Raw genomic sequence first — 15,996 nt, 5'->3', positions numbered from 1 at the left:
ACGCTTTTAGCTGAGCCGGCAGCAGCGCGTCCCCGGTTTCAGAATCCCGGCCAGCCCACACACAGCAGCAGCGTTCTAGTCCCAGGGCCAGCCCCTTCCTGTTGGGGGGGGGTCATGGGTCAGTGCCTGGGGCCAATGAGAATGCTCTGGGGGAGGGCCGATGGCCCCCTTGGCCCCGCCCTAGTGACGCCACTGCCTAGAGGACTGCTAGTGGCCGGAGGTAAGCATAAACAAGTACTAGCAGCTCTGAGACAACTTAGTTCACACCCTTGATCAGCAACAGTGACTGGTGTCAGTTCACCATTTACATTTCCCACGCTGCCGTCAGTTTTCAGGAGGGAGCAGCGGGCGAATGAATAGCCACTGTTTGCACCGCCGGGCTGATGGATCTCTGCACCACTGGCTTGTAGCACCGCAGTGGCTACTCAGTTTGTCGTGCTGCAGGGCCATTTACAGTTCCCTGTCCGCTCCAGCTGTTAGTGACTGTTTATTACTCTTATCCTGTTGCATCCTTCCTTTCCACGAAGGAGCATAGGTAAGTTTATATGGTTCTCAATTTTACTCAGTCAGGTGGGCTAGGCCCATGTGCTTGGCATAGGTAGACCCAGCTTCCCTAGCACTGGGTGAAAACAAAGCTCATTCTCAAAAGGTATGGAATTGGTCATGCTGAACACAAGAGAACGTAGCTGGGTCCAGGCAGTTTTTCCACAAGTGAAGAGAAAGAAAAAGGTCCCCTTTGACCTCCAAAATGACCATGCTGGGAATCATGGAACCGGCAGAGGCAAAAGGCATATGCGCAAGGGGGCTGGAGTAAGGAAGAAGAGTCGGCAGGCAGGGATTTTTTTTGTAGCAGGAACTCCTTTGCATATGAGGCCGTACACCTCTCATGTAGCCAATCCTCCAAGAGCTTACAGGGCTTTTATTATAGGGCCTACTGTAAGCTCTTGGGGAATTGGCTACATCAGGGGGTGGGGCCTAATATGCAAAGGAGTTTCTGCTACAATAAAAGCCCTGCGAGCAGGTAAGATTGAGTTTAAAAGATGGCAGGATCCAACCCACTGGCACAGAATCTCAAGGTTTTGTGAAGGGTTGTATGTAAACATAGGGCAGGAGATAATGGTTTGGAGTGGGAGGGTTATAGGGAACAGGGAGAGATAGCAGAAGCAAAAAAACCCCTCTTCTCTTAAAATAGTAATATTACAGTTGCCCAGTCTAAAATACATGTTAAAATATTCTTAGAAATTCCATCTATAAAATCAGTTTTTCTGTCCACTGAAACAGAAGCCAAAGGCTTTCAGATATGAATCAGTGGAATTGTAAATGAGTATGTGACTGCGACTGTAAGTAGTTCATGCGGTGTTGAAACTTGCTCAGCTCTCACCAGATTGAAGAGTGTGCAAGTATTTCATTTTGTAACAAAATCCCATTATTTTTTATAGAAGTTAAATGTGTCTCCCCCCCCTTTTTTTTTAAAGCCGATGTAGCAAAGCAGTGCAAATTTATTTTGTGTTGCAAACTCACTAGGTCGCCTTAAGCAAGTCCTCCTTTCTCAGACAGTGCTCTCCACCACCATCATTACAATATTGGGGGGGGAGGGGCGTTAATATGGGCCGATTTGCAAGCTGTTGCAAGCATGAATATAATAGTATGTGAATTGCAGTATAGGTGTTGTTGTTGGTATATCTTTAGAGTATAGCTTAGCCATCATTGCCATCCCAGTACCCATAATTCATTTTCAGGGTCTCAGCAAGGCCACTTGCAGGGCCAGCCCTTCCACTAGGGAAATTAGGCATTTGCCTAGGGTGCTGGCCCTGGGGGGTGCCAAATTGGGAGTCCCCCCCCACAGAAGCCTTCCCTGCCTTTTTCCTGCTCGCCCCCGGCTCTCTATCTTCCCTGCCGCCTCTCCTGCTGGCCCCAGCTCTCTATCTTCCCCGCTGCCTTTCTCCTGCTGGCCCCAGCTCTCTTCCCTGCCGCCTTTCTCCTGCTGGCCCCGGCTCTGGTGTAGTGGTTAAGTGTGCGGACTCTTATCTGGGAGAACCAGGTTTGATTCTCCACTCCTCCACTTGCAGCTGCTGGAATGGCCTTGGGTCAGCCATAGCTCTGGCAGAGGTTGTCCTTGAAAGGGCAGCTGCTGGGAGAGCCCTCTCCAGCCCCACCCACTTCACAGGGCGTCTGTTGTGGGGGAGGAAGGTAAAGGAGATTGTGGGCTGCTCTGAGACTCTTCGGAGTGGAGGGCGGGATAGAAATCCAATATCTTCATCTACCTCACAGGGTGTCTGTTGTGGGGGAGGAAGGTAAAGGAGATTGTGAGCCGCTCTGAGACTCTTCGGAGTGGAGGGCGGGATATAAATCCAATATCATCTTCTTCTTCTTCTTCTTTCGCTTCCCCACCGCCTTTCTCCTGCTCACCTTGGCTCTTTTGCTTCCTCACTGCCTTTCTCCTACTCACCCCCGTCTCTCTCTCTTCCCTGCTGCCTTTCTCCTGCTGGCCCCCCGCTCTCTCACTTCCACGCCGCCTTTCTCCCTTCCTCTTCCTTCTCTCCTTCCTGCCGCCTCCCTCTGCTTTCTCCCAGGCATGTTGCTTCCCTCCCAGGCTTCCCCTCGTCCCCTCTTCCTTCTCTCCTTCCTGCTTTCTGTCGCCCCCTTGCACTTCCTTCCAGGCATGTTGTTTCCCTCCCAGCCTTCCTCCCTCCCCTCTTCCTTCTCTCCTTCTTTACTTTCTGTCTCTCCCCCAGTTTTCTCCTGGGCACATGTTTCCCTTGTTTCCCCTCTCTTCAGCCTGTCAATCCTCACAGCTATCCCTGTGCAAAAACTCTTTATTTATTTATTTATTTAATTTATTTACTTGGGATTTATATCCCGCCCTTCCCACGAATGGCTCAGGGCGGCTTCCAACAGTTAATCAAACATAAAATTTAAACAATTTCAAGTATAAAACAGTTAAATATTTAAACAGTTAAAAACATTAAAAACAGAGTAATTCAGTTTCCTGTAAACAGATGGCTGGCCAGTTACCTCAAGTTGTCATCCTAGCTAAATATAGGCTAGGTATAGGCTAGCCGGAAGAGGGTCGTCTTACAGGCCCGGGGATAGTGAGGAGATTTTGTGTTCCTGACCTCAGTGCTCTCTGGGGAACATGTGGGGAGAGACGGTCCTTCAGGTAGGCAGGTCCCAGGCCATATAGGGCTTTAAAGGTAATAACCAGCACCTTGTACCGGACTCGGTATATCACTGGAAGCCAGTGCAGAGTCCAGAGACCCGGCTGGATGTGTTCCCACTTTGGGAGACCCAATAACAGCCGGGCCGCGGCATTCTGCACCAGCTGCAGTTTCCGGGTCCGAGACAAGGGCAGCCCCATGTAGAGGGCATTGCAGTAGTCCAACCTTGAGGTGACCGTAGCATGGATCACTGTTGCCAGGTCGTCGCGCTCCAGAAAGGGGGCCAGCTGCCTTGCCCGCCTAAGATGAAAAAATGCGGACTTGGCAGCGGCTGCTATCTGAGCCTCCATCTTTAAGGAAGGCTCCAATAGCACCCCCAAGCTCTTGACCCTGTCCGCCCCAAGCTCTTGACCCTGTCCGCCGCTCATTCTGGGAGTGATATTTCCAGGGGCTGGAAGTAGGTGCAGCCAAGAAACATGGGCAAACTCTCTCTGCCTTTTAAGCATGGATGGTAGGATTCTGCAAATGTTGCATTTTATTATTTGTACTTATTATTTTATTATTTGTATTTTATTGTTATCGCTATACATTGTATAATACCCAGCACTGATAAAGGACAAGGAAGAATGGCGTTCAGCTGGGCTACTTCGTCTTCACATATAGTTCCATGGATGTAAAAAAAATAATCTATTGATCCTTGAAATTATAATTGCCAGTTTGGTGCAGTGGTTAAGTGTGCAGATTAACTGGGAGAACCGGGTTTGATTCCCCACTCCTCCACCTACAGCTGCAGGAATGGCCTTGAAAGGCCACTGTTTTTATCTCCTAGAGTGGGTATAAATGTGCAGTTTTCACAGCAGAAGCTGGCAAGCAGTGGGGTAATGCAGGGCTCAGTATGAGATCTGTGCTTTTTCACTTGTTCATGAATAATTTGGAGTTGGGAGTAAGCAACGAAGTGGCTAAGTTTGTACATGACACTAAGTTATTCAGGGTGGTGAGAACCAAGGAGGACTGTGAGGGATCTGTCCAGAGGGATCTGTCAAGGCTGGGCAAGTGGGCATCAGTGTGGCAAATGAGGTTCAATGTGGGCAAGTGCAAAATAATGACATTGGAGTGAAAGATCCCAACTATAAATATATGTTGATGGGGTCCAAACTGGAGAGAGACCTTGGAGTCATGGTATTTAGGAGAGAACAGAAGAGAGACCTTGGAGTCATGGTATTTAGGTAGGAAAAAATCAAACGCATAATTATAGAATGGGGGAGACTTGTCTTGGCAGTAGTATGTGCAAAAAGGATCTAGGGGTCTTAATGGACCATACACTGAAAATGAGTCAACAGTGTGATGTGGTGGCTAAAAAGGCAAATTCAATTTTGGGCTGTATCGACAGAAGTATAGTGTCCAGATCGCGTGAAGTGATGTTTTTGCTTTACTTTGATCTGGTTAGACCTCACCTGGAGTATTGTGTTCAGTTTTGGGCACCATAATTTAAGAAGGATATAGACAAGCTGGAACATGTCCAGAGGAGGGCAATGAAGTTGGTGAGGAGTTTGGAGGCCAAGTCCTATGAGAAAAGGTTGAAGGAGCTGGTTATGTTTAGCCTGGACAGGAGACAACAGAGAGGTGATATGATCACTGTTTTCAAGCACTTGAAGGGCTGTCATATCAAGGATGGTGCAGAGTTGTTTTCTGTTGCTCCAGAAGGTCGGACCAGAGCCAACAGGTTGAAATTATAAGAGTTTCTGACTAAACATTAGGAAGAACTTCCTGACAGAGCAGTTCCTCAGTGGAACAGGCTTCTTTGGAGGTGGTGGGCTCTTCTTTGGAAGTTTTTAAGCAGAAGCTAGATGGCCATCTGACAGCAATGCTTATTCTGTGAATCAGATAGATCATGAGGAGGGTGGGAAGGGTTGCATAAATGAGTTCTCCTGGCTCTTTCTTATGCACCCAGGGAAATGCTGATTGCCACTTTGAGGTCTGTCAGTAATTTTTCTCCAGGCCAGTTTGGCAAGGGATCCTGAAGGTTTTTGCTATCTTCTGGGCATGGAGCAGGGGTCACTGGGGATGTATGTGTGTGGGGGAGGTAGTTGTGAATTTCCTGCATTGTGCAGGAGGGTGGACTGGATGACCCTGGAGACCCCTTTCAACTCTGATTCTATGGTAGATAACTCACTATAATAAAAAAGGCAAATGCTATGCAGGGGATTATTAGGAAGAGGGCTGAAAACAAATCAGCCAGTATCATAATGTCCCTTTATAAATCTATAGTGCAGCTTCGTTTGGAATATTGTGTTGAGTTCTGGTCCTCAAAAAAGATATAGCATTGGAAAAGTGCAGAAAAGGGAAACTAAAATAATTAAGGGGATGGAACACCTTGCCTTTGAAGAATGTTTAAAGATGTTAGGGCTCTTCCTTCCTTCCTTCCTTCCTTCCTTCCTTCCTTCCTTCCTTCCTTCCTTCCCTCCTTCCCTCCTTCCCTCCCTCCTTCCCTCCCTCCTTCCCTCCCTCCTTCCTTCCTTCCTTCCCTCCTTCCTTCCCTCCTTCCTTCCTTCCCTCCTTCCTTCCTTCCTTCCCTCCTTCCTTCCCTCCTTCCCTCCCTCCCTCCTTCCCTCCTTCCTTCCTTCCTTCCTTCCTTCCTTCCTTCCTTCCTTCCTTCCTTCCTTCCTTCCTTCCTTCCTTCCTTCCTTCTGTATTTTGTGTGTGTCTGCACCTGTAAGTCATGGCAACTTCTAGTCATTGACCCCTACTGGGGGCCTGAAGACGAATATTCAGAAAGCCTGTCACTGCCCTCTTAACTTAGCATTTCTAGGAAGTCCAAGTTCTGGAAAAAAGAGGTGCTGGAACTCTCCAAGAGGGAAATGAAGGAGAAACACTTGAGTGCCCTTCATGGATTTTTAAACCTTTTTTAAAAATTTGTTTCCACAAAGAGGTTCCAGAACTCTGTTCTGCCACAGTCCCCGAAAAAAAGCCCTGCATTCAAGTACTAACTGCAGTTGACCCTGCTTAGCTTCCAAGATCTGATGAGATTGGGCTTGCCTGTGCTATCCAGGTTAGAGCTCTTGAGCTTGGAGAAATGGTGATTGAGGGGTGACATGATAGAGGTTTACAAAATTATGCATGAGATAGAGAAGGTAGAGAAATAAGTACTTTTCTCCCTTTCTCACAGTACAAGAACTCATGGGCACTCAACTAAATTAATGAGCAGTAAACTTAGATAAAAGGAAGTACTTATTCACCAAAGAGTAATTATAATGTGGAATTCATTGCTGCAAGAAGTGGTGGCGGCTATAAGCATAGATAGCTTCCACAGTGGATGGGATCCATCAATGGCTATTAGCCACAAGGTGTAAATGGAGCACTATGTCTGGGGCAGTGATGCTCGGTATTCTTGGTGCTTGGGGAGGCAACAATGAGAGGGCTTCTGGATCTTTTGATGGCACTTGGATTTTAGGCATGGTGTAACACAGAGTGTTGAACTGGATGAGCCGCTGGCCTTACCCAACATGGCTTCTCTTATGTTCTTATGTTGAGGAGAAAAACAGTGTATAAATGAAGTAAAATGAAATACAAAAGCAAGCCTTGGGAAAAGCTTGGCAGATATATTTCTATAGTACAAGGACACTACCAGGAAGGTTCAGTTTCTTGTGCATGCCCTCCTAGTTTCAGTGTGTGAGAAAACACAGGAGAGGATTTCAGGTGATGACTGTAGCAGACAAGCAGGGACCCATAAGAAATGGTCATCTTTCAGGTACACTGATCCTAGAAGAAGAAGAGGAAGAAGAGTTGGTTGATATACCTTGCCCTTCACAACCAAATGCATCTTGAAGTGGCTTACAATTGCCTTCCCTTCCTCTCCCCACAACAGACACCCTGTGAAGGTGGGGCGAAGAGAGTTCTGAGAGAACTGTGGCTGTCCCAGGGTCACTCAGCTGGCTGCATGTGGAGCAGTGGGGAATCAAACCCAGTCTTCCAGATTAGAGTCCGCTGCTCTTACCCACTATGCCAAACTGGCTCTCTATAATGAGTGCATGGGGCTTCTTTTGTACATATAGAATTCTGAATGCATAACAGCTTCCTGTTTTGTCTGACAGAAAGATTGGGTTCTCCTCCTGTCACATGGAATATCCCTCAGTTCAGAAACAATAATTTGGCCCCTTCAATGGCTAAACTTTGCATTCACATTAGAATACTTGTGTGTAGAATGAGTCAATTCTATTGTGGCGAGTGTACGTAGAAGCAGAATCTTAGTTTTATTGCCTTTATTTTCAGTATGAGTCAGGGGTGAGAAGTGTAGTGAAACTTAGTGGTGGTAATTACGGTACAAAAGGCAGCTTTGAGGTCAGAGGGGGTGAACCTCTGTGCTTTAAAATATTGGCAGCTATGAAAGGAAATCCACAAAAGAGTTTGTAAGATCTTGAATAATCAAGGCCTAAATTGATCAAAGCCTAAAGCACATGCATTTGTATTGGGCTTGTTTATTATCGGTGGTGCCGAAGGCAAGCTTTATAGCATTGTAAATTGCTGGATTTTAATTACCGTTCCACATATAAACATTATGTACAGCCTACAAGTGTTGGGTAGGCGTAATTAACACTTGATGCTACTAGACAGCATTTGCAGACTCTGTAATTAATAGAGGCTCCTGTCTGTTCTCCAGGGGCCCGGAATTCAAATCATACTGTTCCCCACGGAGTCTTGAGTTGGAGTCATGGGAGATAAAAAGCCAAATTAACAAAGCTAATTCTCTGGTTCTCTGTTACGGCAGATGGGAGAAAGCTATTACCTAGGGATAATCCTTGTGTTGTTATTACAAAAATGACTGCTTTGCTGGAAATGCACCTTCCTACAGAGGGCGATTGTCATGAGAGAATAAATAAAAGATACACACAGGTGGTGAGATAACCTTTTCTAAAGGGAACGCAAATTCTGTTTGACATAGAAGAGGCTGTGCAGGCGACCACATTGGTCCAAAACTAAAAGCCATGACGTACCTTTTATTTATTTACTTTGGATTTATATGTTGCACCCTCCACAAGCGGACTTTGGGCGACTCACAGTTACGGTAAAAACAATTTGAATTACAGTTTTAAAACAATAAAAAACATGTATAAACAATTTAAAACTAAATATTTGGTGCTACGGAAAAGCTTTTTTAACACAGGCGGATCAGATTATATTGATGACCCAAGGAGCCCCGTGGCGCAGAGTGGTGAAGCTGCAGTACTGCAGTCCGAGCTCTCTGCTCACGATCTGAGTTCAATCCCGGGAGAAGTTGGGTTCAGGTAGCCGGCTCAGGTTGACTCAGCCTTCCATCCTTCCGAGGTCGGTAAAATGAGTACCCAGCTTGCTGGTGGGGGAAGTGTAGACGACTGGGGAAGGCAATGGCAAACCACTCTGTAAAAAAGTCTGCCGTGCAAATGTCACGATGCGACGTCACCCCAGAGTTGGAAATGACTGGTGCTTGCACAGGGGACTAACTTTACCTGTTTTGAACACCAACCAAAATAACACAAAACGGTGTGCAGGCTTCTTAATTGTTTGGAACTCTTCATTGATGACCGTTGACTAACTGCTGGTATTTGAACAAAGTTTGAGTCCAGTGGCATCTTTAGAACCAACAAAGTTTTATTCAAGTAATGAGCTTTCATGTGCGTGCACACTTCCTCAGATATATGCTGGCATTTGCTCAGATGGGTAGCTGTGTTGATCTGAAGAAGTAGGACGAAGTGTGAGTCTAGTGACAACTTTAAGACCAACCAAGTTTTATTCACTGTATGTGCACACACACTGGACTCATACTTAGTTCTGCTCGTATTTGTCTTTGCTTCTATTTTTGTTTTTTCTTCCCAGCACACCAGCATCTTGTCTGATATTACCATTTAGCTACATGGAGTGGCCTGTGAAGTCGTTTAAGCATCCTTCAGACATCCCCAGGGATGCAAATGGACAAAGAAGCCTTAACAATGTAGTCTGAAAGATCCCCCCCCCCCCAATTTTAATAACCAGACTGAGAACTTGAAAGCTCACACACTGTTTTAGGTTGGTGTTAATAAAAGGCATTATGTGATGTATGTTCTTTTTAAAATTCAGCTTTTTATTCAGTGATGTTGAGCATTCATCCTGGTTACTCTGGATGGGTATGGACTGGATCATGGATTTAATTTTTAATGGTCCATGAGCTTTGGTCCATGCCATCCAACTGACCCAGACCTCCCATGACCCTCCCAGGAGGTTTGTAAGGTCTGTGTTGGCTGCAAAAGCCATTTAAAGGGAACGTGTTCTCTTTAAATGGGATTTGTAAAGCTGTGCAGCGTGCGAGTGAAGGCTGAGTGGCAACTTCACCAACCCGCAAGTGGATGAAGTCACCACTCACATCCTGCTTGCCTATGTACAAAGTAGGGGAAGTTGTCACTTGCCTTCAGTTGTACGCTGCACAGCTTTGCACAAAGGACATTTAAATTTTAAATGGCTTTTGCACGGACCAAATGGACCAGGACACAGTCCATTAAGCATGGAGGTTCATGGTCCAGGACGGGGGTGCCCATCTGTAATGGTTACTTGGAAAGCAACAGAAGCTGGTAAACAGCATGATATTTCCTTATCTGTGCCCGGTAACAGGCCAGGCTAGCCCATTCTTGTTGGATCTTGGAAGCTAAGTCGTATTAGCCATAGACAATACAAGGGGAAACCACCAAGGAAGTACAGGGTTGCTACGCAGGCAATGGCAAACCGCCTCTGTCTCTTACCTTGAAAACACCATGCTATAAGTAGCAAAATAATAATAATAATAATATGGCGAAAAAGGCTGATCCTTTCATTGCACATTACGCAAGTGCAAGCTAATGGCATCCTTTTATTGGGATGCTTCCTATGGTCTGTAGATGGTATTGGCTTTTAGATTTGTCACTCATGTTGCTACTGGATAGGGTTGAAACCTCCAGGTTGGGAAATATCTGGAGATTGGGGGTAAAGACTGGAAAGGGTGGGTCTTGGGGAGTAAAGGAACTTCAGTGGGAAGTAATACCATAGAGTCAACCCTCAAAAACTGTCATTTCCTCCAGGAGAAATATCTGTTGCCTAGAGGTCTATCATAATTCCAGGCCCTGCCTGGAGGTTGGCAAATTAGCTGGGTAGATGCTGGACTTGGCTGATGTGAGGAGCATGCTTGGTCATGCTGTTGTTGAGATGACTACATTTGTTGTTTATTTATCCTTCTCCTCCCACCTTGGACCTCTTGCTTTGTATCAGACCCATGCAAGGCTTTGATTATGGTTCTATTTCCTCAGGCAGATTCACCGTTTCAACAACATAATTCAGAATCCACAACACTGAACTGGTGCGAGATACCTTGTGCCAGGATCTGTCTGTCTGTCTCTGTCTGTCTGTCTCTGTCTCTCTCTCTCTCTCTGTCTCTCTCTCACACTCACACACACACACATTTGCCTCACAGAGTCACAGTTCAGTCAAAGAAGGCGTTTCACTGTTTGAAGTGTTATTTTTTTTTTCCCACTCGCCAGAAAACAATTTATTTGTTCAAAGTGGACTGATGTTTAAATATGTATACAGCCTATAAGAGGTGAATGAAGAACACAATTCCAGATATATCTTTGTCATTGTCTCAAAGATAGCTTTCAAAATTAGAAAACTATAGATGACAAAAACAAGCCCCCTTTTTTCTGTTTCAGTTCAGCATATGATACCAAAACAAGACAGAAGGTGGCAGTCAAAAAGCTTTCGAGACCTTTCCAGTCCCTTATCCACGCCAGAAGGACTTACCGGGAACTTAGATTACTCAAGCATATGAAACATGAAAACGTGAGTGAAGAGACAGAGGAATGGGTGCTGTTAATAGAACACATGTAGTTCATCTTTCATATTATTATCATCATCATCATCATCATCCAGAAAGCACAAGTGTATCACTGTATACTTCAATAACTCAAGATTGTTTGAACTACTCCTGTGCCCAGATTCCTTAATTTAGTCTTGCATTTAAAAACAAGCTTTACTAGCACAGTGATACAATAGGATCAGAGCTGTTATGGAGTAAAGGACTGAATTATTTGGGCCCACCCCACCCATCAGCCCCCTTCCTGTACATTTTTGTTTCAACTTTGATAGAGCACCTACGTGTGTGCAACCTGTATGCTTGTAAGCCTGTGACCAGAACCTCTGGGGATGGAACCTCTAGGCATGAGCACAGTTGACCGCACTGAGATGTGCATTCACAGGCAAAGGAGTCAGTGCCAAAGCATTTCGTCATATAGGGCTGGGTGAGGAGCTTGTCTACCTGAGCTTTCTCTCTCACTGCATGTATTGTCCTCTGTACACACATGTCTTCAGTACATATGACAGATTTGGACACCCTGCACATTGCTTTGCTGTACCAGCCACTGCTACAGCTATCTGGGGCCATGTCATGACAGTCACGAAGCAAAGAAGCAGAATATAAATGTGGGCTTGAACCGTTGATGTTCTTGGAGCAGATAGAACACACTCACACACACAAATGTTTTTTTCTGGGAACTCAGCAGGGTTCTAGGCTGAGCTCAGGGCATTTCACTCCAGTACTTTTACAGCAGAAGCCAGCTGGGAATTATCCTAACTTTTTGCCAGACTGAGATATCACTTACTCTAAAAAGTTAAGGGGCGGGGGGGAAGGCATGCATGCTTTTAATAATATTAATATACACACAACATTTTAGAAATGAAGAGGCCCGAGGCCTTTCAGAAGCATGGGGAGAGGCCAAAGGCTTGGTTAGCTGGGAAGAATATCTGCCAATGCACAAATGTAAGACAAGCTCAAGCTATATATTTTTGGGGGGTGGGGGGGGGAGAGTGGCGGGGGGACAATAGAAATCCTGATTTGCTGATATGTTCTCCATACACTTGGTGGAAATTTAGATGCACTAAATTTCACTGAGTTCAAATGCATTCAGCTCTTTTGTTCTGCTGTTGCCAGTATCCTGACGACAGAAACGTGTCAATACAGATAGCAAACACGCAGAGTTGCCACTTGCATTTCTCAAGATAAAATGTCATCTCTTCTGTTTCAGGTTATAGGATTACTAGATGTTTTTACACCTGCAGCATCAATAGAAAATTTTAATGAAGTGTAAGTAAAGTTTGACATACAAGCGAACAGTGGGAATGCCATGGAACACCATGGACATGATCCAGCCAAAGTAAAGCCTGTTTAAGCTCTGTGGATTTCAGTGTGAAAGTTAACCTTAACTTACTTTCTCTGAAATAGATAACACTTAAAAAATTTGTATTTTGGCTGGATCAAGCTCTATTTTATTTCTTAGAGCAGGCCGTACGATTTTCTCCTATTGATCCAGACAAAATGGGGTTTGGTCAGCTATTTCACGTCACTGATCTACTGCTGGGTCAATGACTTTCTATAACAGCACTAAATGCTATTAATCACATTTTCAATTGCCTTTTTCCGTAAAGAAGTAGATTTAAATGTCCTGCAATCTTTTTTTTTTCTTTTGGACAGGTATCTTGTCACAAATTTAATGGGTGCTGACCTGAATAATATTGTGAAGTGCCAGAAATTGACAGATGACCATATACAGTTTCTTATATACCAGTTACTTCGAGGACTTAAGGTAGAAGCTGGTTGATATTTAAAAGCTCGCTCTTTCTCCGATTAATTTTTATTGCACATACACTGATAATTTTTTTTAATAATTTGTTTAACTTTCTAACAACGTTGTAAAAAACACATATTGCTTATTGGGATACAGTTTGTACTGCAAGTCACATCCAACATATCTTGGAGTAGAAAAAGTCTCACGAAGCTGCTATTATTTGTTGTCAGCAGTAATTGTTGTGTTCCATAGTACTACAACATCCCACGCTTCAAAACATGCTTTGACACCAGGCAAAATGTTTTGTTTCACCTCTTCCCTTGTGCATATTGAATAATTCACACCAGTATGATTCCTTTACAAAGCTATAATTTTTGGTTTTTGATTTGAAATAACAAAAGCAATGATGTGAACCTGATATATAGGCTTTTATGAATTTTAAAGGAAAGCATTTTAAAACATTAAAATTTAATAATTCCGAATACTTTTTATACTCAAGTTGTTTTTCCTGCCCCAAATCTCTCCATAGAGAAGTAAATATTTTCTGGGTTGCAGGAAGGCCTATATCTCTCCAGGACAATTAGAATGGTTCCCTGGAACACAGTTTTCTTAATGAGATCCTGTAATGAAACAAAAAAGTCTTCACCTGCTGGCAGAAGACACTGATAGAGGGAGAAAGAGGAATCTCCCTGAGGGAGTTTCAAAGTTTTGGTGTCCCAACTAAGAAATCCGTTTGCAGGTTGCTTCCCGCCATTACATGGGCTGCAGTGGGGGGGGGGGGGGAGAGCCTATTCCATTAGAAATATGTATGGATTTCTGGTTCCCCCCCCCCTTTACTGGGGCTATTGTTTTTTGTTTTTGCTTATGGAAAGCAAACTGCACTTTGGAGACACTGTTACTACTATACAGTTGACAGTGTCTTAAAAGGAAAAGGTTCTGGAGCCATTTTTCTTCTACATTTTGCCAAAAAAACAGGGTTAGAAATACCCTGCAAACATTATTTTAGTAGATCTGCAATGCAGTCCTAAGAAAAGTTGCACCCTTGTAAGATCATTTTGTTCAGTAGTTTTAGAATAATGTATTTTTGTTTAGGACTACATTGCTAAGTACGTAGTATGTTTGTTTTAGTTCGATAAGGTCTAAGGAAGGATAGCACAGTAGGGATGCTCTGAGGTGGAGGGACTTAAAACCTCTTGTAAGAAGCACTGGGCTTCTAGTCGGGAGCTCTCTTCTGCTCGTTTTATCCTCACAACATTACAGACCAGGGCGATGATATAAAAATAAGCAGTTAATCAATTAATTTAAGCTTGCATGAAAATCTGTTAAATGCTCTTTGAAATAGAAAGGTTTTACAGACATTGGTTAAAAGAAATGGGGCTTGGGATGATTCCAGAGTACCAAGACAATAAAGATTCTGGTTTCTGATAGAGGACAGATGAATGATCCTTGAAAATGGTATGGCAGGAAGGGACTCGCAGGTTCAATCTTCACATTTTCGGAGAGGAAGCTTGGCTTCATATCTTCTAGCAGAATCGAAAGTAAAAACCCAGCAACAGCACTACTACTTTTCCTTGCATCTTCCAAGTTGTGATAGGAAAAGAGGATAGAATTATGGAAGTGGATATTAATTGCCATTATGTGCCCCTCCCCATCCCAGTGTGAAAAGCTATCTGTAAACTTTGGCTCTGCAGTGAGCCAAATGTCACCTCGCTTCCTGCCACCCCTTTACCATTTAGAATTCAGAAGAAACGAGAACCCAGTGATGCTCCACTCACAATGTGGCAAAGGCCTTCAGGATAACTGACTTTTCCTGGACCCCACACTGTTGTGCAAAGTGTTGTAGAGGGAGGAGACCATATGATAAAATGTCTGTTGCTTCAGTTTTGAGGGCCAGTTCTGTTTTTGCACAAGTGTCCTGGCTTGTTTTGCCCCTCAGAGTGCAGTGTGCTAGGGATGAATGTGAAGAAGACTGAGCCTGTAGATGTCCTGGAATGGCGACATGGGTCACCCTTTTCTTTCCCCTTTACTCTCTCCCAAGGATATATTTGGTTGAAATTTTAATTTGAATTCCCATATCTGAAAGTGTTTACAAGGTATGATTACTCATTTTTGCTTCTCATCTGAAAGATTATCTGCTTGCTGCGCAGAAGCAGGCTGCCTAAAACCTTTGCTCTGTAGTAAAATCTTAGCCGACATGGGTTATGACTAATAACTGTATTTAACTGCTTATGTTTGAATTCAATTACTGACCTTTCCTGTTTCTGTTTTTCCTATAGTATATTCATTCAGCTGGGATCATTCACCGGGTAAGACATCATGATAGTGCTATACTGCAACAGGTTAATTATCAGTCAGTCTTTTGGCGGTGGTATAGTTACTATATACTAATATCTAGTCTGTTTTGATGCAGGACTTGAAGCCCAGTAACCTAGCTGTAAATGAAGACTGTGAATTAAGGGTAGGATTCATGCTATTTTGAGTATTTCAGTGGTGTTCAGAACTGTGCATATTTCAAAGCAAATGTGCTATAGTCTTGCAGAGATTTTTGTGTAGTCCATTTTTAACTGTTACCACTCTTGTATTGTCATAATATTTAACCTATGTAAATGTAATTTAAAATTGAACAGGAAGGTCTCTGAATGGGCTGCTGTGAACAAATATGGTTCTATGTGCAAGGTATGGGGAAGACAATGGCAAACCACCCCATAAAAAAATCTGCCATGAAAACATTGTGAAAGCAACATCACCCCAGAGTCGGAAATGTCTGGTGCTTGCACAGGGGATTACCTTGACCTTTTTATGTGCGAGGTAATCCCGTAGAAACCTGCTTGCTTGAAAAATGTTCTTCTGTTTTCAGGCTGTTGTAGTAGGCATGATGGATACTACACAACTACTATATTACAGTACAAGACTAGCATTTATGCACACACACACATATAAATTAAGCTGCTGTGCTAATACACACATCAATCAACTGGAACTGGCTTTGTTGCTAGGTCTGCTTTTATTATAAATGCTCATATTTCTGATTTTTTCCACATTATGTTCCATTTTGGAAGACCTGGCCAACAATGTTTTATCCAGCTTTTATGCAACAGCAGCAAATGACCAAATGCCACTGTATGCACCATTTATTTATTTATACAAATGTGGACCCACAAGGACTTGCAGGGAGAATCTCATTTCCCCTTCTCCTAATATTTCCTCTTTCCCTTCCCTAAAAGGCCCCACAACCTTTCCTT

At 43.9% G+C, this 15,996-nt stretch overlaps 1 protein-coding gene across 2 annotated transcripts in view; it reads left to right on the top strand.

The window, feature by feature from the left end:
- The window catches only part of LOC132576040 (mitogen-activated protein kinase 11-like), a 66,812-nt gene that overhangs the window by 35,893 nt on the left and 14,923 nt on the right, over window positions 1–15,996 (top strand). For both annotated transcript variants that reach the window (XM_060244802.1, XM_060244803.1), the window contains exons 2-6: window positions 10,844–10,973; window positions 12,215–12,273; window positions 12,661–12,772; window positions 15,031–15,060; window positions 15,165–15,212. In XM_060244802.1, the coding sequence (XP_060100785.1) occupies window positions 10,844–10,973; window positions 12,215–12,273; window positions 12,661–12,772; window positions 15,031–15,060; window positions 15,165–15,212 (379 nt within the window). The remainder of the gene's footprint in view (window positions 1–10,843; window positions 10,974–12,214; window positions 12,274–12,660; window positions 12,773–15,030; window positions 15,061–15,164; window positions 15,213–15,996) is intronic.

This window comes from Heteronotia binoei, chromosome 8 (assembly GCF_032191835.1).
Source record: "Heteronotia binoei isolate CCM8104 ecotype False Entrance Well chromosome 8, APGP_CSIRO_Hbin_v1, whole genome shotgun sequence".
Taxonomy (NCBI): Eukaryota; Metazoa; Chordata; class Lepidosauria; order Squamata; family Gekkonidae; genus Heteronotia; species Heteronotia binoei.
Note: the sequence above shows the minus strand (reverse complement) of the source record. Positions and strands in the feature narration are given on the sequence as shown.